At 38.1% G+C, this 24233-nt stretch overlaps 2 protein-coding genes across 2 annotated transcripts in view; one reads left to right on the forward strand and one right to left on the reverse strand.

Annotated features, from left to right (window-relative positions):
- Nucleotides 1–24233, reverse strand: part of Adsl (adenylosuccinate lyase) — a 521028-nt gene that overhangs the window by 230511 nt on the left and 266284 nt on the right. The window lies entirely within an intron of this gene.
- On the forward strand, nucleotides 205–23095 carry LOC145978021 (uncharacterized). Its single transcript, XM_083110404.1, has 4 exons — nucleotides 205–289; nucleotides 11744–11838; nucleotides 16765–16911; nucleotides 21670–23095. The coding sequence occupies exons 2-4, from the start codon at nucleotides 11779–11781 to the stop codon at nucleotides 21862–21864; spliced, it is 402 nt and encodes a 133-aa protein (XP_082966530.1). The 5' UTR covers nucleotides 205–289; nucleotides 11744–11778; the 3' UTR covers nucleotides 21865–23095.

Below are 24233 nucleotides of genomic sequence, written 5' to 3' on the forward strand. Positions count from 1 at the left end.
ATTATTCGGGACCTACTCGTTGCATAAGACATACGAGGAATTATATTACACAGGTTATTTATCATTCTGCAAGAACTGTAGACTATCTTATCTACGTTTCTGGCTTTAATACAAAACTCACGTGCCAACGATAAGAAAAAAATCGATATCACCTATTATCGACAGTTCGAAGTACATTCAGCCGGAAAATAGCACTCACTCTTTGATTAAGAAAAGTGTAAGGTGATTGCAAAAGTTCTACAGACAGATATTTCGATCGTTTAAGGTCCAAGAATCATCTTGCTTTACTGTAAGTAATTTAAGACTCAAGGTGCAATATATGTGTATTTCATCTAGAATCTAAGTTTCATATTTATCTTGAAAATGTGGCAGCTTAGGTAATTCTTGCTTAGAACAAGGTGAACACATGCAGGTTAGCCCGTAGACATTTTTCTGTGTTCGGACATTTTCGTTGGACGTCGATTAACGGAGTCCTGCAAAAATAAACGCAACGAAGCAGTTCTGGGATGTCGCTCTCTTTTTTTCAATTAAGGTTTCCTAAGGATAAATAAGCACACACCTATGTGTCACGTGTTTCTGGTGAACAGAAGTTCAAAATTTCCAAACAAAAATTGAACACATTCATGGATCACAATTAATATACAGTGTGTTCCAAAATAATGTTTACACTCTATGAACTTCTACGTAATAACTAGACCTCGGATTTTTAGGTCCTAAAAAGTGTGCTTTTAGGTTCTTAAACTAGGATCTAAAAATCCCAAAATAGGTTCTAAAAATCTCAAATTAGGCTATTACGTGCCAGTTCCAACGACACAATGAAAAATGCAAGGAAGAACTGTTTCCCGAAAGCGACGATAGATGGCAGCACGCCATATAAAGAAGAGCAGAGTTCATTGTAGAAACTAGGAGCGGAGAAGAGTGATTATATATATAATAGTAAATGCAAAATACATAAAGGAAGAGTATAAAAATTATAGAAGGAGTTAATAAAATGTTGTGATTAGCCAATTAAGACAAATAAGAATATGCTCGTATATGAAACAATTATGAAAGTTAATAAGTGAGCAAATGAATTCAGAAATGTATCTCCATTTTGATCCTAGTGATCAAAATTTGATTTAATACCTCTGACGAGGAGAATATCGTCAGCTTTTGTGTTTGTCCGTCCCTCGGTGGCGCTGTGTCCAAATTAGACGCCCCGAAGCACTTACGGTTCCGCTCCTTATTAGACGCACTGGGCCATAGGCAGCGCTTGCTGTTAGCGATCCTGGGCTATTCCCCTTTTGGTCGTTACATAGGAGGTGGCGCTACTGTCAGATTAGTCGACCCTACTCTTTCTATAAGTATAGCTTGTATCGTTTGCCAAAGAAGCGGGGAAAGCGAGCGCATATATGTAATAAATAAGATTACGATTTAAAAGGGAAGAAATAAATTAGAAGAAGGAAAAGAAGAAGAAGCCTTTTCCCAAAATAGAAGGAAGAAAAGAAGAAGAAGCCTTTTCCCAAATCAAAGAGAAGAGAAAGAAGAAGTCTTTTCCAAAATAGAAGGAAGAAAAGAACTTTTCCCAAATCAAAGATAGGAAGGAAGAAGAAGCCTTTTCCAGAAATTACGAGAAGAAGATTTCCTTTCAAGAAGAATATAACCGACGTAAATTTGGAATCAGCATATATATATATATATATATATATATATATATATATATATATATATATATATATTTCAATGTATATACAAGCTTCGCTATATATTTTCTCTGTATTGTGTATAGTTTTTCAGAATATAGATCCGCATTTAACTATATCCTCTTGGCTATAAAACGCTTTCTTATTTGGAATTCTCGAATAAAGAACCTATCCCCTGAGATTAAGATATATCTGTAGCCGTGGTAAATAACACTTAAGTACGTACCCCCAGGGTCGTAGCATAGTGGCGACCATAACGTGGAGCCTTACCTTAACTTACCCACGAAAGAGATGTAGCAAGGCTCGAAAAATCCTGAAGTAGCTTCCCAAAAAAACTGAAAACGGTTCAAAATTCCTGAAAAATACTGATTAGGTATAATCGTTAGAGAGAACCGTAAGAAATCTTAATAGGTATATTAACAACCAATTTTTAATTTTCTGACCAAATTTTCATTTGCAAACATCATTTTCAAAATTATCCACAAATTATTGTAATACTATACTTGTGTTGTTAGCAAAAGTTACTTTGTTGATATGAAGAATCAAATACGCATGCATAATTTGTTGCACAATACCTGAATGGCAACTCACAGGGAATTCCTTGAATTCATGGAATTCTGCGTGAATTCTTCTCCATTACGTGAAAAATTCCACCTTTTATTAATCCAGATCGCATTGAATTTATACATATTTATTAATGCCCTGAGGCAAGTTTTTCACATTTGTGACTTGTATTATTAGATGTATTTTTAGCCTGGGTATGTGAAATGGCCAATGTAAACTCTGGACTTTAAATTAAATATTTTAAATATGTATACCGTATAATTGAATTAGAATTTTTGGATACATAGGAATCGCACAGACCCTTTATATATTGTTAATATATTTGTTTGTATGTGTGTGGTTGATGGGAGGCGGTAATACGTAAGGTTGAAAAACATCTGCTTGTACTCTTGAATTTTTGGAAAGTTCACCTTGAAAACCAGGAATTATATAGTTGAATTCTGGAGTGGCCACCCTGAATACATAACATCTTTTTCATGTTATCCACAGTCAAACTCTGCCTTTTGTCTGTGTGGATCATCTTAAATGTTGAAAAGGATCTTTCGACAAAAACATAGTCAGTGGTGCAAATTTGATGCTGAAAACAGAAAGTACCGAACTGACGCAAAAGTGAGTAAGACCACACGGATCACAAGTTTGTACTTTGAACTATGCAGGTAGGATAATAATAGCGCCAGACAATTTGCTTTGTTTAGAGCTTTGAAAAAACATTTTGGATTTAGGAGGGAGGGAAATCCATTGAAAGTGTGTTCCAAACACGTTAGTCCATGAATTGTTTCGGTACCAAACCGAGCAAATACCTCTGTGTGCTATAAAAATCCTCTAAACCCTTTAAAAATATATAAAAACGTAAAAAGGCTTGATTTAGGCGTATAAACTTAAAATAGGTTCTAACAAGCAAAACAGTTTTTTAGGCTCTATAAAACATAATCAGTTTTTTAACGAAACGCTGACATAACTTATTATTTCTTACATACCTGCAAAGGAAAAAATAGGTTAAGAAACTAGTAAAGATGATTTGACTGGACTTTTGCATTTGAAGTTACTCCGTGACCAGGTTTAGCAGCCATTTAACCAAATTATACATGATGTACTGGAAAGCCAGAATACAAATATATTTTACTGAACACAAAATTTAATGTAAAGAGATTTGATACTAGATTTTCAAGAGGTTGAGCAGTATTGTCTTTTTTGCTTCATGTACATGTTCGTATAACAAAATTCAAACATTGAAAATCATATCATACTATTAGCTTCTATTAGAAACACATACAAACCTACTCTAGTTATGTAAATATGTTTATACTACATAGATATATTTAAAAAGCCTACCGAAATATGAAGATAACACTCGGAAAGAATCGCCCATTCAAAAAAGCCAGCTTTCTTGAAAACACTGTTTATGTCTAGCTACGAATTTCATATTGTAAATTGTATTTTATATTTAGAAATGAGTGTCTGTTTTACAGTAGGGAGATAAACTAAAACCATGGAACAAGGACAATACTGCCAACTCCTACAAAGCCCAACCAAAAAAGCCGTGGAAAAAAACTCATTTTTCCCTCCAAAAAAAGCAGGTTTTTTTCCCGACCTCTTCCAGCTCTACTGCCAATGGTGGTCATTTTGAACATCTAAACTTTAAAGTATGCGACACCAAAAAACGTTCGTGCTTATTGTTTGTTATTAGTGTTCCTGTTATTGACGTTCAAAGAGTGTAAACACTATTTTAGGACAAAGTATAAAAATGGAGTTTAGTTGTTAAAATGGTGATTAAAATTTCGAATTTGATTAAACAACTGTACTTACTGTTGAGTTTCGGGTTCTTTCAGTTCTTCAATTATACAAGAAATGGAGTCAGGAATAAAACAGTATTAGTAACACGAACGTAAATGTATAATTTAGGAACACAGTAACATAATCAGCACAATAACTTACATTGTGATATGAAGATACAAAGTTGCGTCGCACAGGACGGCTATATCATATTGGACATGTTTGACAGGAAGGACGCACAGACTAAACACCAACAACATTTAATAATCAGGTCTGGCGTTCGAGTTCAATCAGCATACGACACTCTCCCCCCCTTAGGTTGAAGAGACTCCCGTTTCATGTAGTTTGCCCATATCGGTCAGGCGGTCGTCTTGGTCTTTGTGATCTCCTAACCGGTTGATTGTCGCAGGTCGCATTCGGAGGTACCACTGGATCCTGATAAGCAGGCACTGGGAGATAATCTTCCTCTCCAACAAGCACTGGGTTTTTTCGGACAAGGATGTCTTTTCCGACCTTGTCGGGATACTTCTTGATCTTCGAGAGATGAACAACAATCGTGTCATTGTCCACAATCACCTTCGCCATCTTCCGGCCCATCAATTTTACAATTTCTCCGATTTTGTATTTGGATCCATGGCTGAATTGTTTCTTGCGTTGTTCAACAAGCACCTTTTCCCCCGGCATAAACGGAACGGGACTAATAGGCTGATTGTCGAAACCATTTGGTGCGTCAAAAGCGGAAATGTCCGTTCTTGGCCGAAACTTGAGCAAACGTTCTGCTGGACTACATCCGTGCACTGGAGTATTCCTTAATCTGCCTAAAAGCTCAAGAACGAACTTGTCCATCTCTCTCAACGTGATGTATGAACGATTCGAAAAGTTCTTTTGTAGTAAGTTCTTCACCACCCCAACATTCCTTTCAGCTAGACCATTTGATTGAGGGGTGTACGGAGCTGAGTGAAGAAGCTTGATATTCCTCTTCGAGCAATAAGAGTTGAACTCTGAAGATGCAAATGGTTGGCCATTGTCTGTAACATAGGTTTTCGGATATCCAAAGCATGAAGAAAATTCATCTAAATGACCAATCATGGTGTCAAATTGCATATTCTTCACTCTCCATACCGATATCCAATGAGAATAAGCGTCAACCAGCAACAGGAAATTCATGTCTGAGTAATGGAAGAAATCAAGATGAACACGCTCAAAAGGCTGCGATGCAATAGGCCACGTTTCGAATGCGGTACCTGGTACATTGGGCCTGTTATTGTATCGCAAACATGTGTCACACGAAGATGTAACCCTTTCAATATCTTCATTCATCGTGTTCCAGAAGAACGATGAACGAGCTATTTCCTTCATTTTGCATGTTCCCTGGTGGAATTTGTGTAACAGAGACAGGACACTTTGTATACAAGATTCAGGTACAACTAGTCTTTCGCCCACGAAAATACATCCCTTCTGTACGTGGACATCATATCGCCTGTCGAATATTTTCCTGATAGGATGACTTTTTGTTCTCCCTATGGATTGTGGCCATCTCCTTTGAACATATTCGAAGACTTTAGAAAGCTCAGGATCACGTTGTGATTCCAGCGAAATGCACGTCAACACCGAAGATTCAATAAGATTAAGGACAACTGGCTCAGCTGTCAACTGACATGCGAAATCATCATGATAATCATGAACTGGATCATCTGCAACACAAATTCTAGATAGAGCATCAGCCAACTCAACATGCGGCGTGTAAACAGTTCTGAAGTCATATTCTTCCAATACTAACTTCCATCTGTTGATTCTGCTGATGGCTAAAGCAGGCAAGTTACTTCTAGGATCCAACAGGTGAGATAAAGGTTTCGAGTCGGTGAACGCGACAAAATGTCGTCCAATAAGATACTTGTGAAAGTATTTGACTCCACGGACTAATGCAAGTGATTCCCTTTCCAATTGAGTGTAGTTCCTTTCCGCAGCGGATAAAGTACCGGCCATACACATGATAGGCTTTAGGACTCCGTTTATCTTGTGCATTATGGCTGCTCCCGTAGCGGTAGGAGATGCATCCGACATGAGGTATAAGTCTTTATCAGGATCATATACTGTGCGTACTAAGTCCTTAGATAGCAGATCCTTGACATCCTGGAATTCCTTCTGATGAACATCTGTCCATGACCAGCGCACCCCATTCTTCAACAAATCATATAAACTGGCAACACAGTCAGCTAGGTTTGGCAGGTACGAAGCGTAATACGTGACCATACCGAGAAATGACTTCAATTCGCCGACATTAGTGGGTGGCTTACATTGAATTATTTTATCAATGTTTTCTTTCAGAGGACGAATTCCCTCCTGTGAAATAGAATGTCCCAGATACTTCACATTTTGTACAAAGAACACAGACTTTTGTTCATTTATGCGGACGCCATAATCGGAGAAAAGATTCAGCACCTTTCGTGCGTTATCATAGCACTCCTCAAGAGTAACTCCTCCCACTAAAATGTCGTCTTGGAAAATGGAAACCTTGTCTACACCCATCAATATCTGCTCCATCGTGGCTTGGAAAATGGCACTGGCAGAGTTTACTCCGAAGGGAAGCTTCAACTGTCTGAATAACCCGAATTCCGTGTTGAAGACAAGGACCTTCTGAGCCTGCAGAGATAGGCGTAACTGAAGGTAAGCCCTTCGAAGGTCAAATGAAACGAACCAACTACAACCAACCATCTTGTTGAAGAGGTCCTCTATTTTAGGTAACGGATGTCCCATCTTCCTAAGTTGCGGATTTACAGTGTTCTTGTAGGACACACACAGCCTTAATTCACCGTTTTTCTTACGAACAACAACAAGAGGAGAAGCCCACGATGATGATTTGATAGGTTCAATTACTCCATCACTAACCAACTTCTGTAATTCATCCTTGACTGGTTCCTTAAGCGAGTACGGGACGTCGTAATATCTCTTGAACACTGGTGCAGCATCGTCTTTCAATGGCAAGTCTATCTCAAAACGCTTGATCGACTTGGACATGTCACCATCAAAAGGTATAGGGAAATCTTTCTTTAGATTCGCAACCAGTTCCTTTATTGATGACGATTCAAGAGTATTTGAAACCGTCTGAAGAGTATGTGAAACAAAGATGTTTCGCCATTCAGGCATGAAAACATCAATCCAAGACAAACCCATAATCGAACGATTCAATTTTGTCTTAACAACAATCATATCTAAGTTATGTTTCATTCCTCGAAATATAACTTCAACATTAACTTTTCCTAATACACCAAGATTGTTGCCATTTGCTGCTTTCAAGACGACAGGAAAATTGCATATAGTGCAACCTCGCAATGAAGACTCAAATTGTCTGCTATCAATTAAAGTATAAACAGAACCTGTATCCACTAGGAATGGAATCTTAGAATTGTTAACTTGTAAGTCGACAAACAACGATCCCTGTGTTTGCCAAACAGATTCACTCTCTTTAGTGATGAAGGTAGTGAAAATTTTTGGACACAGAGCATTACATTGGACACTAGCGGCGCTGTAATCAACAAATTCGCTCTTAGATTTTTCTTCTTGATCATCTGCAAATTTGTGATCTATGGGAATGCACGGCACATTAAAATCTGAAAAATCAATGGATGATTCTCGGACCATATGTTTGAAATTGCTGTGATTGTTAGGTACAATGGAAGGTTTCGAATTATCTTGCATATCAATAGATCTTTCATTGATACCCGTGTTAAGCACAATGTTAGTGCCAGAAACCAATTTGCTTTTACTACAATTGTTAAATTCTCTCTTCTTGCAGGCAGTCAAGAAATGATTTTTCTTTTTACAATATCTGCAAGTAGCCCCAAAAGCTGGGCATTTCCCGTTAGGATGAAAACAATTACAATTACCACACGGTTTACCAGAATCATTGTTTGATTTGTTACCAATATCCCTTGAATCAGTTCTATTTTGTCTGATGTTCATTCGGAATTTGTCCTTGTACCTGTTTTGTATTTGCGAAGTGACTTCAGTTGGAGTTTCAGAATATTCCACAGCATTCTTTGAGCGACTTTGATTAATAATTCCCTCATTTAATTCTAGCTCATCGAGATACATGGCCGTATCTATTGCTTTTTTCAAGGTCAAATCAGGATCTGATAACAGTCTGTTTCTAACGCGCACACTTCTCATACCAAGAATAAATACGTCGCGACACATTGAGTCGATGAGATCACCAAAATCACATTTTGAAGCTTGTTCTTTGATTTGCACAATGAAATCCGGAATGCTCTGATTTTCTTTCTGTTTAATAAGAAAGAACTTATGCCTTTCAAGCACGAGATTTTTCTTGGGTTCATAATGGCGGATCAACATTTGTTGAATTTGGGCAAGACTGAGTTCTGATATAGATTTTGGTTGTATGAGATTATATAAATCAGCATACGTTCTGTGCCCAATTGCTGCTAATAGAATATGCTTAGCCTTTTCATCTGGAATGTCTGAACCTTTGCAGAAATGCTCGAATCTATCAAAATATTGCTTAATACTTTCCTGCTCCCTGCAGAATTCGGAAAATTGAGACAACCTCTGCATTGTATCTAGAGATTCTTACCTCCAACAGACAACTTGAAGAACAATAACGAGAAATGTGTAGAATTACGAGAGGTAAGTATGTTCCAAGATCCTCGTCGCCATTGTTGAGTTTCGGGTTCTTTCAGTTCTTCAATTATACAAGAAATGGAGTCAGGAATAAAACAGTATTAGTAACACGAACGTAAATGTATAATTTAGGAACACAGTAACATAATCAGCACAATAACTTACATTGTGATATGAAGATACAAAGTTGCGTCGCACAGGACGGCTATATCATATTGGACATGTTTGACAGGAAGGACGCACAGACTAAACACCAACAACATTTAATAATCAGGTCTGGCGTTCGAGTTCAATCAGCATACGACACTTACTACACACATTTCCATTGTAAAAGCACATTCTTAACCTTCACCTATGGGCGAATCAACAATTCAGAGACACCTTTGATTTGATATGAAGATCGAAAATAAGTTATTTATTCTTGATACTATGTGTGTATTATTTTGAATGCTACACAGGCAGCGAACTTTCAATAACAACATTTTATTTAATTATTGAAAATTTCATCCACGATGCCAATGACTTGAGTGGTGCACATGCTAATGACAAACCAGATATTTTCGATTATTTGCTTAGGATGTTTGGTTAGGGTTACCAGACGTCCGGTTTTTCCCGGACATGCCCTATATTTTAGCCTTATATGCGGCGCACGGGATGAATTTGAAAAATAGCATAAATGTTCTACATTTCATTAGGAAAATACGTGTTTCAGTTAAGCAAATAATATGATGCAAGTTACAAGTCTTTGGACTGCAATTAAAATAAAAGTTTCTGCTAGAAGAAGTTTTGGGGGTCACATTCTGATTATGTCACTGTTCAGTGCCTGAATGGAATATCTTGCCTTGGGGTATATACTGATGGAACAAGGTGTTTCCCTATTCTTATTCAATACTAACTGATTGCCAGGCGTTGCCCGGGTATTTATTTATCCCAATCTTCTATTAGACAGGAAAATAATGAATTCTAACTATAGTGTAAAATGAACTTTGAGTTGAACGGCATTGGGAGTGCCACCATTCATCTTAGCGACCTCGAAAACTACGAATTCCGCACTAATATCGGTCGTTTTCGATTATTTGTACATGTCACCCCCTTCCCACCCGCACCCCTCGGGGTGCCAGGGGTATCTTGAAGTTGAACGGTATTGGGAGTGTCACTATTCATATTAGCGACCCGGAAAACTATGGATTCCATACTAATATCGGTCGTTTTCGATTATATTTACATGTCACCCCCTTCCCACCCCACCTCTAGGGGAACCAGAGGTGTCTTGAAGTTGAACGGCATTGGTAGTGTCATTATTCATCTTAAGGGCCCCGAAAATTATGGATTCCACATTAATATCGGTCGTTTTCGATTATTTTTCCATGTCACCCCTTCCCAACCCCATCCCTAGGGGTGCCATGGGTATCTTGGAGTTGAACGGCATTGGGAGTATCCCTATTCATCTTAAAGATCCCGAAAACTATGGATTCCACACTAATATCGGTCGTTTTCGATTATTTTTACATGTCACCCCCTCCCCACCCCCAGGGGTGCCAGGGGTGTCTTACCTCAACAGTATTTCTTTCCATATTGAAAATGATACGCGTACCAAGTTTGGTTGAAATCGTTCCAGGCGTTCTAGAGTTATGCCGGAACAAACACACATCCATTTTTATATATTAGATTTTGATTGTAAAGCAGTGGGTATAGAGAACAAATATGTTGAACTAAAAACTCGCCTAGATGAAACTTCTGGAACCATTTCATTGCTGAATATTGCTTTGCCATTCCAGGTCATAATGAGAGAGTACTTATATTACCATCAGCAAAACGAAGTCACGAGTCAATTTTTTTTCTCAAAAAGTCTGTAAAAAATATTGTACTGAATTTCAGTATAATTTCAAATTGTTTGACTGTTTAGTCACTCAAAAATATATTTTGACAAAACCTGAAATTTTGATAAAAATTGCCTCCTACCGAGAAGTATGAGTTAAAACAAGTATCAAGAAGTGTATTGTGCAGTATTGATTACAATTTTGAAAATTTTGCATTCAAGAATTAAGAAATCACATATTTTTTTAAAGTTGAAAAGTGTAAATTTTGAATTACTTTCTAACATGTCCTAGTAATTTGCATTATTTACTGCGAATGATTTGTGCCCTATATTTTGACTTTAAATCCTTTGGGACATTATGTCCTACATTTCCCTTGTAGCGATCTGTTAACCCTATGTTGGGTTGAATTGCCCCTGCTCAGAGCTTCTGACCGTTCAACAAGTAAATTCTAATTTGACTACAACATTATAGCCTGCTGGATTAAACTCAGTCCATACTAATGATAACAAATTAATACAATGACCTTGGCTTCAGAAGAAAAGCATTTGCAAACTTCTTCAAACAAAGCTGAGATTTGTTTGTCACCGGCCATCGAAATAATATATATTTTTAAATTTGAAATATGCAGTGGGATCCAATAGTATTACCGTGAAAATTGTCCATCACCGTGTCCGTGCACTTTATTTGACCCAATAAGAGCTTCAAGAATTAAAAGAAAACTCAGAACAAGGTGTTGACAACTTCTGCACCAGCATACATAGATATCGCTAGCTTAAAAACACATAGGACGGAAGAGAAAAAATAATTAAAATAGTCATGGACAATTTGCACGGTAATACTCATGGATTACACTGTACAATGGCAGAGATGTCCATTCGACCTCACGGAGTGCATTCATAAATTTAAATACCGGGGCACCGAAAACATGGGGGGAGGGATCAACAATTCAATTACGTATCAGCAGACACTAAATTAAAAACAACGTAAAGGATGCTTGATTGATTGACCTTCCTTATTTTACTTGGCCATTTGTTCCACTTTTGGCTAATTTGCGAAGATGGGGATGAGTGATGATATGATGATATTGATGAATGGACACTCGCAAACATCCATGCCCAGGCCAGGATTCGAACCCTGGACCCCTGGCGACGTAGCACGATGTGCTAACCACTCTGCCACGGGGGGCGGCTACGTAAAGCATGATGAGTGTGACCGTCCAACTGAATATAGATAAACATTTTTCTTTATTTACTTTTTTCCTTTCAGCTTATTCTTTCACGGCCAACATATACTGGACCAATATGGCGGACATTTCCCTTCTATTCAGAAGATTCACTTTTCTCATACGGATACTTGAAGTTGTAAGTACACACTAATTATGACAATAAGACATTCTATATATGTATGCATGCATGTGCCTATGAAGGTGTGTATGTGTACGAGAGAGAGGGGAGAGACATCTCCTGCGTTGTTGAATAGTTACAGGCCAGAAGGCTTATCCTTGTACGTACAATTCCCGCCACTGAATAATCTGTAGTTTGCGAGCTGATGTTGCCAAACGTATGATTGTAAGCGGGACTTCCGTCCGTGCACCCTTTCGGGCCACCTCCTTCAGCTCCTAATGTGTGCATGTGGTAACTAGTACCTATAATGAAACCAGGGTGTAATTGGGAAACTTATTCTTACATGATGTGGGTTTATTCGTGAGATTAAGAATAACAAAAATATAAAACAATTAATATTAGAGTATAATAAAATATTATGATTACATATAAGAGTACATCTAAGATAATAAAATAAATATAATACGTATAATCCAAGAAATTTGGAATATGAAATATACAGGGTGTCATTTTAATGGCGCCCACGGACCGCGGAAACGTATAGAGGACATCAAAATAAACAACTTTTCTCAGTAACATTTTTCTCGTTCGTACATCGTTTCGGCGCTACAGTCGTTCAAAAAAGCCCGTTTTGCCGCCTGAATGCTGACAACCAGACAACATTTTATTGCATTTGTGACGTCATATCCCGTTCTGAAGCGATACGTTCCAGGGTTGCCAGGAACTCACATATTCTGTAAAAAATGACATAGCTACAATCAGCCACATTATGTACCGTAAAACAAAACGAGAAAACACATTCTGTAACATAACAGGAAGTAAAGAAACGATACGAAAAATGGTAGAAAGAAAATATAATTCAAGTGGAAGTGGTGATATCAAATTTTGTCTCAGCTTACATATCGAATATTTGCAAATCTAGTTACCAAGTTGGTATCTACAATTCTTCGTTCTTCTGATACTAGTTGTCTGTGACACACTGAACAGATGACAAAATAGATATGAAAGAACTCAAGATTCAAAAGTTAAGCAACACATAATCTAATGTATATTCAGGGCATTATGAGTCAAGTGGAAAAATGATCGAAAATACAGGGATATAAGTAGTAGTAAAACAAACTCTCTGACGACTGTCTTTATCTATGCACCGGATACACATGTAATAGTTTGCAACTATGAACAGAGCAGTATATTTGCTGATTCATCATTAGATTGTTATTGTTGTTGTTGTACGTGTTTTAGCCGTAATGTAACAAAGTGAACCTCGGATACTTCCGCTATCAGCACAAAAGTACTACAAGGAATCAGGACACAAACCTGTAGATATGAACCTTGCAACGAGAATTCCAAATATAATTGACATGTAGCTGGGCGTAAACAGCCACATGTAAGTTGTAAGTCCAATAAAATGTATTGTTGTTGATATTTGACATGTAGGCTGAGATAAAATCCGATATTGACACTTCATTTTTAGTACTTTTTTTTACTATTTCTCATATCGTTGGTTCACTTCCCCCTTCCGCTGAGATGACTGCACATCTTCTGGTTGGTAGGCTATGATGTCCGGTTTACTGGACGCGTTACTCGCTTCGTTTTACAGCTAATAATGTGGTTGGTAGTTTGTCATTTTTCACAAAATGTGTGCGTTCCTTGCAACACTGCCGTGCGCTGTTTCACCGCAGGAAATGACGTCACAGATACGATCAAATGTTGTGTTGGGTTACCAGCATCCAGGCGGCAAAACGGGCTTTTTTGAACGTCTGTAGCGTCGAATTGACGCACCAACGAGAAAAATGTTACTGAGAAAAGTTGTTTGTTTTGATGTTCTATATACGAATCTGTGGTCCGTGGGCGCCATTAAAATGACACCCTGTATAAGTATGAGATATAATATTTAGGATAAATAAAACAATTAAGAATTTGAGAGTAGAATGTAAGAAATTAGAATAGTAAGTACCAGTACACTATGTGTTGAGCGAATACTGTCTCTAATATCTGTCTGGAGAAGGAAATAAGAGGAATAGAATTATTAAATCCCGAAGGATTCATTTTTAAGAGAAGAAGACAAATAATGGTCTATGCCTCTATGCTGATGATGTAGTTGTTATTGGACGAACAGTGGGAGCACTTGAGTTGCAAGCGAAGTGTCCATGGCTCTGGTAATAATTACAGTTTTGGTAACTGTAAGCATATCATTTGTATTTGTAAAAGAGAAGCAAACACAGGCTCAGGCAATAGAGATATTGAACTGAATGGACAAACTTGTACAAAAGAGTTGAAACATTTACTAATTACAACACAAAATATGTGGACACAAAAGAGAAAATTGATGCAGTAATCGTTGTCCCCGAGTTTTTCACAAGATGTTTAGTGGCTGATACTTGGGCAAAATAGTGAAGGTAAGGTCACAGAAGAGAATTACCAGACCCAACATAGGCTACTACATGGGTGGACAATGACTGAGAAAATGGAATACACCCTGATTACATGCAAAAATTAAGATTTTTCGTAAAATACATGGACCAAAATGTGGCCATGGCAAGTGGAGAATAAGGAATAGTTTGGAATTACAAAAAATGTACACGTCACTTGATATTGTGACAGAGATAAAAGACAAAGTTGGAATGGTTATAGGAATTCGAGCTGAAGGAAGACCAACACTAAGCTGGCTGAATGACGCGTAGATCTGAAAACTGCAGCCCCATCTAGTTCGTTCAACTTTTCGACACTCTGTGCAGTGCAGGTGTATCTCGGTGTCAGGCTGGTGCAAGGAAATGACGTTCACCAGTGGCGTAGCAAGAGGTGGGTGAAGTGGGCGACCGCCCGGGGCCTCGCGTCCCATGGGGCTCATACGAAAATGTAATAAATAGAAGTGAGAAAAATTATGGAAAAGGCTATAAAATTGTGTGTAACAAAATTAAAACATTCTGTTTTTATCTGGCTATAATTTCTAGTTAAACATTATAATTTGAATGGATACGTCGAAACGGGCGTAACATACAGGCAGGAGGGCCTGTAAAAATAAAAATAAGTACAAATTATTGTCGTATTTCTCATGTGAAACATTTACTAAAAACTCACGATAGCTTGCTTGGATATTTACGCACTTTTTCTTTTCTTGAATAAAAAGCCGTTTGTCTTTTCGTCTTTCTCTTGACCTTGCATTTCCGATTCTAATATGTTAACAATAAACCACTACCAAATACTATGGAGCAAGGTGTGACCGTGCGAAGTGTTTAAATTCTTGCGTTGATTTAAACTCTAAGAGGGTATAGATAATGTTAGCTCTTCCTTCCTTCCCACAAATTCACATTTCAGCTCACGGAAAACACACATTTTTAAAGTGAGTAAAATTATTAAATATCATTTTCGTCAGTAATGTATTATTATTATTTAAATATGATAATTTGCTGACGTATCCCTGAAGATTTTGTATCGATTCACATCGAGATTTCAAATTTAAAGAACGGATGGGGGCCTCGCTATATGTTGCTACGCCACTGCGTTCAACCAAGTAGACGAATAGTGGTGTTCAAGTTCAGAAGATTCAACAAATGCCTGTCTCCTGCCTTCATTTGATTAGTTAGCACTCACCATGTGACCATACACCACAAATTACACCGCTCCAGAACGTAGTGCAAACGATGCAGACACCAAATCAACGAAGTAGATGAATCGGTGTTGCATCGTGCAACCAACTAGACGCGCGAGTGCAGAGAGAGCCAAAAAGTGCAGCGAACTGGACGGAGCTTGTAGATAAATACAACCAATAATGTGACGTCACAGCAGACGACGCGCTGGGACTGAGTCTACACTGCTTTCTTCGTATCCAATTCAATGCTATTTTCGTTCGGAAGGGGTAGCTTTAATTATTGTGACAGCAGTTAAGAAATACAATTGTGATGTGCATCGTACATCAATGTAAAGATGAGATTTCGGAGAATATGTCTATATATAACATATACCTTACAGATGAGAATGTAAAGAATAAATGGAGTAGGAAATCGAGTAAAGCGAATGCTCCAAAAGAAATCTCAGCCAATGGGCGTTGTCGGTTGAATCGCCTGAGGCTGCTGGTCTCCCTTCATCCATAGCGGCAGCGTCGTCGACTTGAGATCGGGTGAGCTTCGGCTCTACTTCGGCTGTGCTCGGAATGTTTTGAAAATGCACGATTTTCTTGCTCCGGTTATTCTTTACCTTATCCTCTGTAAGATATGTGTGATATATATATAGTCGTATTCTCCGAAATCTCATCTTTACACTGATGCATCATAATTTTGTTCCATAACTGCTGTCACAATAATTAAAGCTACCCCTTCCGAAGGAAAATAGCATTGAATTGGATAGGAAGAAAACATGTTCTCTCGTTGAGTAGACTCAGTTCCAGCTCGTCGTCTGCTTGTGACGTCACCACTAATGGACTCTGTTCCGGGGTTGGTTAAGGTTAAACTACTACTTCTTTATTTTTTGGCTCACACCGCGTTTGGTATTTCTAGCCAAAGTTGCTGAATTCCGGTAGCCTACTATTGCTATTATACAAGTATACGTTCCAAACTGTAGTTGAATACCATTCACTTTCTTCGAAATACTAATGTCTTATTGAGTGTTGTAGTCCATTCTTATTGATTTAAATTGTCTTGCGGTTCATCATGGCTGTTTACGTAGATTGTAAACCTATGTTTTCTAGCGAAACTATAAAGAATCCAAATAACCAATACGATGTTCAGATATTAATGTAGATAAGGATATCGGAAATTGAACATGTGCATGTAAGGCTAAACTAAAAGGGCCCTAATGTCATAGAAGCAGTACTCATGGACAATTTGCCGAGCAATACTTTTGCATCCCACATTACAGGGATTCACTCTATTTTTCATCATATTTTAGCTTGCCCGTGGGAATGCCCTTAAACTTGAAAACTTACGCATTCTTCTTACTTTGCAGATCCTTACCATAGTCTGTGTGTCTGTTTACTTCGATGTATGGGGTGGAAAGATTGGCGTCACCTGTGGAACCTTCTTTGCATTCATCATCATCAGCCTAACGCTTCTGATTGGGATGGTAATCGGCGAGGAATTATCAAAGAAAGTAGTAAGTATATTTACTGTAAGGATACGATTAAGTTCTTCAGAGACTTCCGAGTTTCAGTTCAGGGTTGTTAAAGGTCCAGGATTTTTTTAATAAATTCAATTCCGGTCCAGGAGAGATAATCAGGAAGCGTAAATGGGTTCTGGACCATAAATAACCTTTTTATTTGTAAGGTATTTCCATTCGGTCCAGGAACCTTTCTTCCGGATCAATTTAAATACGGTCCAGGAACTTTTTTCTGGATGAAATTTAAATTCGGTCCAGGAAACTTTTTCCAGGATTAATTTAAATTCGATACAAGAACTTTTTCCGGATCAATTTAAATACTGTCCAGGAACATTTTTTCCGGTTCAATTTAAATTTGGTCCAGGAACCTTTATTTCAATGAAACAATACGCAACTTGGACCGAATTTAAATTGTGCGAGAAAAAAGGTTCCGGTCTTGCAGCGGAACCCAATAGAACCCATTAGAATATTTAGGTTCCAGGACCTTCAACAACCCTGTTTCAGTTTGCCTTAAGCTAATTCTTGTTGTAGTTAATTTCATGCAGAGGTTTATCCCAAGGGTAGAAAAATACAGGAGCCTGAAAATTTTCACCTAAGGCCTGAATTTATAAATTCAGTGCTTATATATATATATATATATATATATTCTTAATATTTCGAGTTCGCTTATTTTTTTAAAAAAATAACGAGTTCAGTATGTGTTTTTATTGTGTGTTGGTTTTCTGTATCACGCGTGACATTAAACCAGAACAATAAACATGTCATTAACAATTTTTTCATTGTTGCTGGACGAATTTTAAAATCTGCGGCGTTATGTGACGTCAGGATGCGCACAGCCGCCATGTTTGCGGCCAATTTTATTTATCGTTTACAATGAAATATCCACCACGTAGCGTTCGTTACATCTATACCAACTGCACGTTAGTTTTAAATCGCGAATGTCTGTGTTAGCACCTCCCGTCCGCCTGCTTGAATTCCGAACGCTAACAAGAACTGGCCTCAATCTTCGCTGCTCGAAGCTACAATGCAACAGTTTGTGACGTAGGTGAAACACGCCCGGTAGAGAGCCTTCTTTAGTTATAACACCATTAAGCCTTGTTCCCATGATATGAAAAACTCAATATGCTGACCAAGGCAGAAATTTATTTTATTATAAAACATTAAGTAAACGTAACATTTAGTTAAGAAAAAGAGGATGAGGTTTGGAATAAGGAGTATGGGGAAGACCACAGAAAAGATATGCAAAGTGCTTAGGAAAGCGGGCATTAAAACTTACAGGAAGGGAGGGAGAAGCATCTTAAGAATAGCGAAGAATGCAAACAAGAAAAAGGAAAACAGAGAAGAGGAAGAGGAAGGGATTATCTACGAAGTGAAATGTAAAGAATGTCAGAGTGTGTACATAGGAGAAACGAAGAGGCTGAAAGACAGGTTGAAACAACATAGGGATGATGTACGACTTAAGAGAGAGAGAGAGAAATGCGATATTTAAACACACGAGAGAAACGGGACATGACATAGAGTGGGATAGGAAGCAGATAGGAAGGGAGAAGAGAATGCTAGTGAGAAAATTGAAGGAGGCCAAGGAAATAGAGAAGAAAGGTGAAGACACAATGAACTGGAATGGGGGACTGCAGATAAACAAAGAATGGAAGAAGGTGTTAGAAAGAGTGGAAAGGACAAGAGAGAAAGAGGAGAGAAGAAGAATGAAGGAAAAAGCGTGAGATAAAGAGTCCAACCACATTCTAGATGGAAGAAAATATGTTTAGCCTTTTAGGTGAAAGTATAGTTGACAAGGGAAAGCCACCTGCTAGAATGTTCCAGAACAACTTTCTAATAGTCTGGAGGGGAGTAATGTTTGTGTATATATATCGTCTTGTTTTGTACCTTGTTACATTTGCACTTGGTGCAGAGTCTGAAGAAGACCTTCCTAGAAGGTTGCAACGTTACGTTTAGTTTGTTTTATAATAAAATAAATTTCTGCCTTGGTCAGCATATTGAGGCCTTCTTTAGGAATGCCACTCCGGTGCAAGAATTAATTACTTTCAATCCAATCCTATATTAATTAACAAATGGTTTAAGATCATATTTCAAAGTATGTAGCTTTATCTTGGTTGGAATCACGCCTCTCTTATACAATATTTGGGGGGGGGGGAGGTTGGCTCCTGAGAAAAAGGGGCTGGAGCCTAAATTTGGTTTGTTTTCTTTCTACCCTTGTTATCCAGAATTTACCATCTGGGGTGTAAGTTCGTACTTAGGGGGTTGGCTGTTCGGGATGTGTGGAAAAATTACTATTTTCCCAACAACAAAAAATGCAGCCTGTCGATAACCACACACTATTATAGATAAGATTAAGAGTTGCTGCTCATTCAAACTAGCCGATTTCAGTTATCTGATATGACACCTGGCGATAGTTTTTGGAACTACGTGTAGTAATTTAACGAGCGCTTAGGGACAGCTCTAGCACCTTCCATACACACTGTCATCAGTGTTATGACGTCACGTACTTATTGTTTGCTGTCCAAAACACGCTAACAGCACTAAATTAAGCTACCTAACCTGTTCACATGCTTATTTCTGCTACTGTTTATTGAATGAATTAAGATTATTTTACGTCGCTTTTCTGCCACTTTTGGTTAATCGCGAAGGTGAGCATGAGTGATGATTATGATTAAATTGATGAAGGAAGGCCGGCCGCCACTGGAGACAATGTAAACTGTACCAAAAATTATTTACAACCTTGCTTAAAAGGAAAGGTAGCATATTTCAATCATGTTGGTTCATATCCAGCTCAACACATTTATATTTACTCATTTCAATTCTCTCAATATGTCAACTCTTGGGGAAAAATAAATTATAGAAGAAAAAAAACGCGTCAATAATGAGACAAAAGTAGCATATTTTTCCATAAATATTGAGAAAATTTCATAAAACCTCGTTATTCCGGAACCCGAAAGCCGGACTTAGCTTAATCCGGACAGGCAAAAGGGATAAAAAGCAGAATGCAAGGTTTTAAATGTGGCTAGAAGTCAATAATCGCATTAGTCATATTGCTCCGTAACGGACTCCATTGTATTGCTTTACATTTTACTGTACTGTATGGTGTATTTAGGCCCATGCCTTTAAATACACCATAATAAACATGTTTTGTTGCTATAAATGGAGTTTTAATGCACTTTCTACTGTTCTTTTAGGTTATTTCAGTTAATCCGGACTTTCGTTAAACCGGTCAACTTATCCCCCCTATTTGTCCGGATTAACGAGGTTTTACTGTAGTGTGTTTGATGCTTAGTAAAATTTTTCGTAATAATCAAGAAGAGAATTGAAGGCACCTCTCACACCTATTTTAATTGAAACTCACGATTTCACTTCCCCGTTGTGATCTGTGCGTTGGGCACGTTCGTTACAAAGATAAAATTGTCTACACGTATTGTATACAGTGTGTCCCAGGAGTGTGGTGCAACGCCGCGCATAACAGTAGAGAAGGGGAGAAAGCGAGTGGGTGGGGAAAAGCAGTGCGAGCTGTTGCAAACGACTGATAGCTCCAGTCCATCCCCCACATACACACATGTTCATTGGTCGAGCATACTCTAGACTACTTGCGCAGAGAAATGGTTTTCGTTCGCTTGCTGCACAGACTCCTGGAACAGGCTATAGCCTGTCCCGGAAATATCTGGATCAAGCGAAGGAAAAACAAGTCCTCTGCGCAAGTAGTGACTCATGGCCGTAGGCAGAAAAAAATTTCGGGGGAGGGATTCAAGCATAATTGTTCTCATGGGCGTCGCCAGAAATTTGAATAATAATAATAATAATAGAAGTAATAACAATACTTATATAAAAATTAAAATTTCATAATAATAAACCAACTTTATTCCTAAATAATAATAATTATTATTATTATTATTATTATTGCTGTTATATCTTTCAGGAGGCTTACTCAATCCAGCAGAGTGAATATCAAGCACAATTTTTTTCCTTTTTTACGTTTCATTCCGTGTGTACTGAAATGCACAAGTATTATATTTTGTTATTACATTTAAAATACCTTTAAAAGTTAGATTGGAAATCTTAGTAATAAAGTTATTTTTGTTTGACAATAAAACAATTTTTTGAATTTTGAAAAATGTGTGTGTAGCCTGGCGCATGTACAGTAACCTCAATCGCGAACGTAACACGCTAAGAAACTGGAGATCGTAGGTTTGAACTCCTGTCAAGGAGAAATTTCAACTTTATCGAACAGGGAATTTAAAAGTTGGATACACTCGGGAACAACACTGGAAAGAGGACAGCAGGTGTGAAAATGGAGGGGTCGCGGGTGGGCTGCGATTCCGAGAATAAATATTGTTTCGATCAAGTTTCAGAATTCCAAATGTCTGAACATTCTAGCTCGATCGTTTCAGCATTGTCTCCCTGTTGAATTTTTGTGAAGCTTCGAATAAATTTTTGAAAATGGGTTACTGATTTTGGTTTGTAAAGTTCCATTAGACCAACATGCCGAAAGTTTCAACCCTAGACACCCCCCTCTAAGTACGGCCATGTACTCGAGAGGGCGTGACCAATGAATGTGTTTGGGAGGAAGTTTGCTCCACCCACCCGCTTTCTCCCCATTACAGTTATGCCCAGCTATGTTCAACAGATTCCCAAGACAGCGTGTAGAGTTACGTGCTTTCATGTATGCTACGTTTGTAATCAATTTATGTTGTTATTTTCTCTTTTGAAAGACTTACTTATCCTCTAATTCAATTTCTCACTTTTCAGACGTTGTTGCTTCTGACGATGGCAGCCATTTTCTTCATTGTAAGCGGAGGCATTGTGGCAGATGTGGCAAGCGCATTTCAGAATTTTTCGCGGCTCTGGGGTGAAATGGTTGGAACATCTATCTTGGCTTTTATAATTAGCGCGGTTTACATTATGGACATCATCTTTACCTTCCGGGAAGAAGTGAGCGCGTAGTGACAGACACGAATGAAGGCAACGAAGCTGCCAGAGATGTTGCGACGAAGAAAATACAGTTGTGAACAGTGTGAGTGCGAAGCATGTAATGTTGCCAGAAACGTTTTATGGACAAATTGAGGAACAGTTCCACCACGTTGAAATCATCACAGGGTTGGGGGTGAAGTTAGCACGGTCTACAACTACTGATATGTTTTAGGATTAATGCCACAATTTTCAGGATCCGTTCTTTTCCAGTCAAGTCCTTCCTACTTTCACTAATCAACTCGCTGTTTCTTCACACAAGCAACAAAACACAATGAAGTCTTCCATTTTATAGTATGCAAAGATTTGATTCAACGACAAAACTGATAGTTTTGTCTTGCCTTGCATGTTCAATTTATTATTTAAAAAAATAAGTAATTAACAACCAGGAAGGCGATATCTAAAACAGAAATCGCAATAAAACAAACGCTTTGCAGAAGTTATGTCAAAATATTCACCTTCACGACGAAGCTACTTCGCTCACTCCCTCTTACAACGCCACAGTACCACTGCTTGCTTCGCAAACTCAAGGTCTCACTTATCTCACAATTCTCAAACACCTTTGTGGTCAAGCTCCGCCCTGCGTCTTCTGACGTCAGGCCTAATGCGTCCGTTGTTAGGTTAAGCATGTTACGTTTATGTCTCCTAGCATAAATACTAATAGTTTTGGTCAAGCACCGAAAAATTGCAGTGCATTTATGCTGAGAGCCCAAAACCTAGCATGGCTAACCTAACAATGAAAGCAATATGTGCGGGGCTTGACCACAAAGGTGTGATAAATGTGCGATAAGTGAGACCAATTCATAGCAGCGCGCTCTTCCACAAATAGAGCAAGTTGAGCAGCCCTCGTCCTAATTTTGCTATTTAAAAATTGAAATTAAAGTCATGTGATATTCACTTCAGTGTACAGTGGGAACCATGAGTATTACTGTGCAAAGTGTCCATTACTATTTTCATTAATTTCACTCTTACATCCTGTGTGTATTTAAGCGATGGATTTTTATGTACGCTGGTGCAGAAGTTGTCAACAGCTTGTATTGAGTTCTCTTTTAATTCTTGAACCTCTTATTGGGTCAAATAAAGAGCACGAACATGCTGATGGACAATTTACACGGCAATACTCATGGATCGCAATGAACGTTATTGAACTACTCTACTGAACCCAAAAAAAATGTGGAAATAGGTGTATGGCTGTTAGCTACGTGCTGTATCAAACACAAGAAAAATAAAGTGTATATGTATTGAAGAATCTAATATCATTTATATCACAGAGCACAGTTGACATATGCCAAATAGGAGTAGTATAATTGGCCCTACAACCAGCTCAGGAAAGTATGAACCCCCCTCAAGCAGATTTGCTTGCACTTAAAACAGACTCAACATGCCCATATGAGCTTTTTGCTCAAGTGTGGAACCCTGCCTAATCAAAGATTTTTGTAAAAATGCCCTCATGGATTCCATGAGAAAGTATGACCCCCCTCAGATTGATTTGCCTATACTTATAAAAGGCACTTCTGTGAGATTGTTGTCCATAAATTTGTTAAAAATATGCCCCTCTTGGGCCACACTTAAAACTAGGCCACCCACACCCATACACACCCACCTATACACACCTACACCCACCCACACCCACCCACACATATTTACTTCCGGTCCACTTCCGGTCTACTTCCGGTCCACTTCCGGTCCACTTCCGGTCCACTTCCGGTCCACTTGTGGTTTAAGTTCAATTGGGCACCAGGCTCAACTTGCATATCTAATATTAAAATAATGCAATTCTTCTAGAATTGCTCCGTGACTCTCTCATTTCTTACATCATAAACATATGATTTTTCACCTATGAGAATAACACTACATATGGTGTCATCAGGTAATGCCTCATGGAATTCACAGATAATTTTAATGTTTGTTCTGTCATTCACCACAACTTGTTTTCTTTTTGAAGTGTTGATTACAAACATGGGTCTCTGTGCTTTGAATTCATCTGGTGTGTAATACATGTCAGTATTGCCAGTAGTGACTCTTTTGAAAGCCGAAAATGCCTCATATAATTTGAGGAAATCATCCTTGGACATGTCTAAATTGTAATTTTCTCTAGGAAAGACCTCATTTCTGCCATTTTTAAGATATATGTTCTTGATGTTGCAGTTATCAAATTTGCTTGAATTTTTTTCCTGATTATTGTGTCTCCCAGTCTGAAACAATACCACCACAAAATCAGGCATGTCATATTGTATGCTGGAGAATGAATTTGTAGCATCAAACTCATAATAAGTACCAGTTGCGGGCTTCTGTACACATTGATATGTATAAAATTGCAGGGGAACCTGTGGATTTTTTAGGAT

This window comes from Lepisma saccharinum, chromosome 24, assembly GCF_977018435.1.
Source record: "Lepisma saccharinum chromosome 24, izLepSacc3.1, whole genome shotgun sequence".
In the NCBI taxonomy this organism is placed as follows: domain Eukaryota; kingdom Metazoa; phylum Arthropoda; class Insecta; order Zygentoma; family Lepismatidae; genus Lepisma; species Lepisma saccharinum.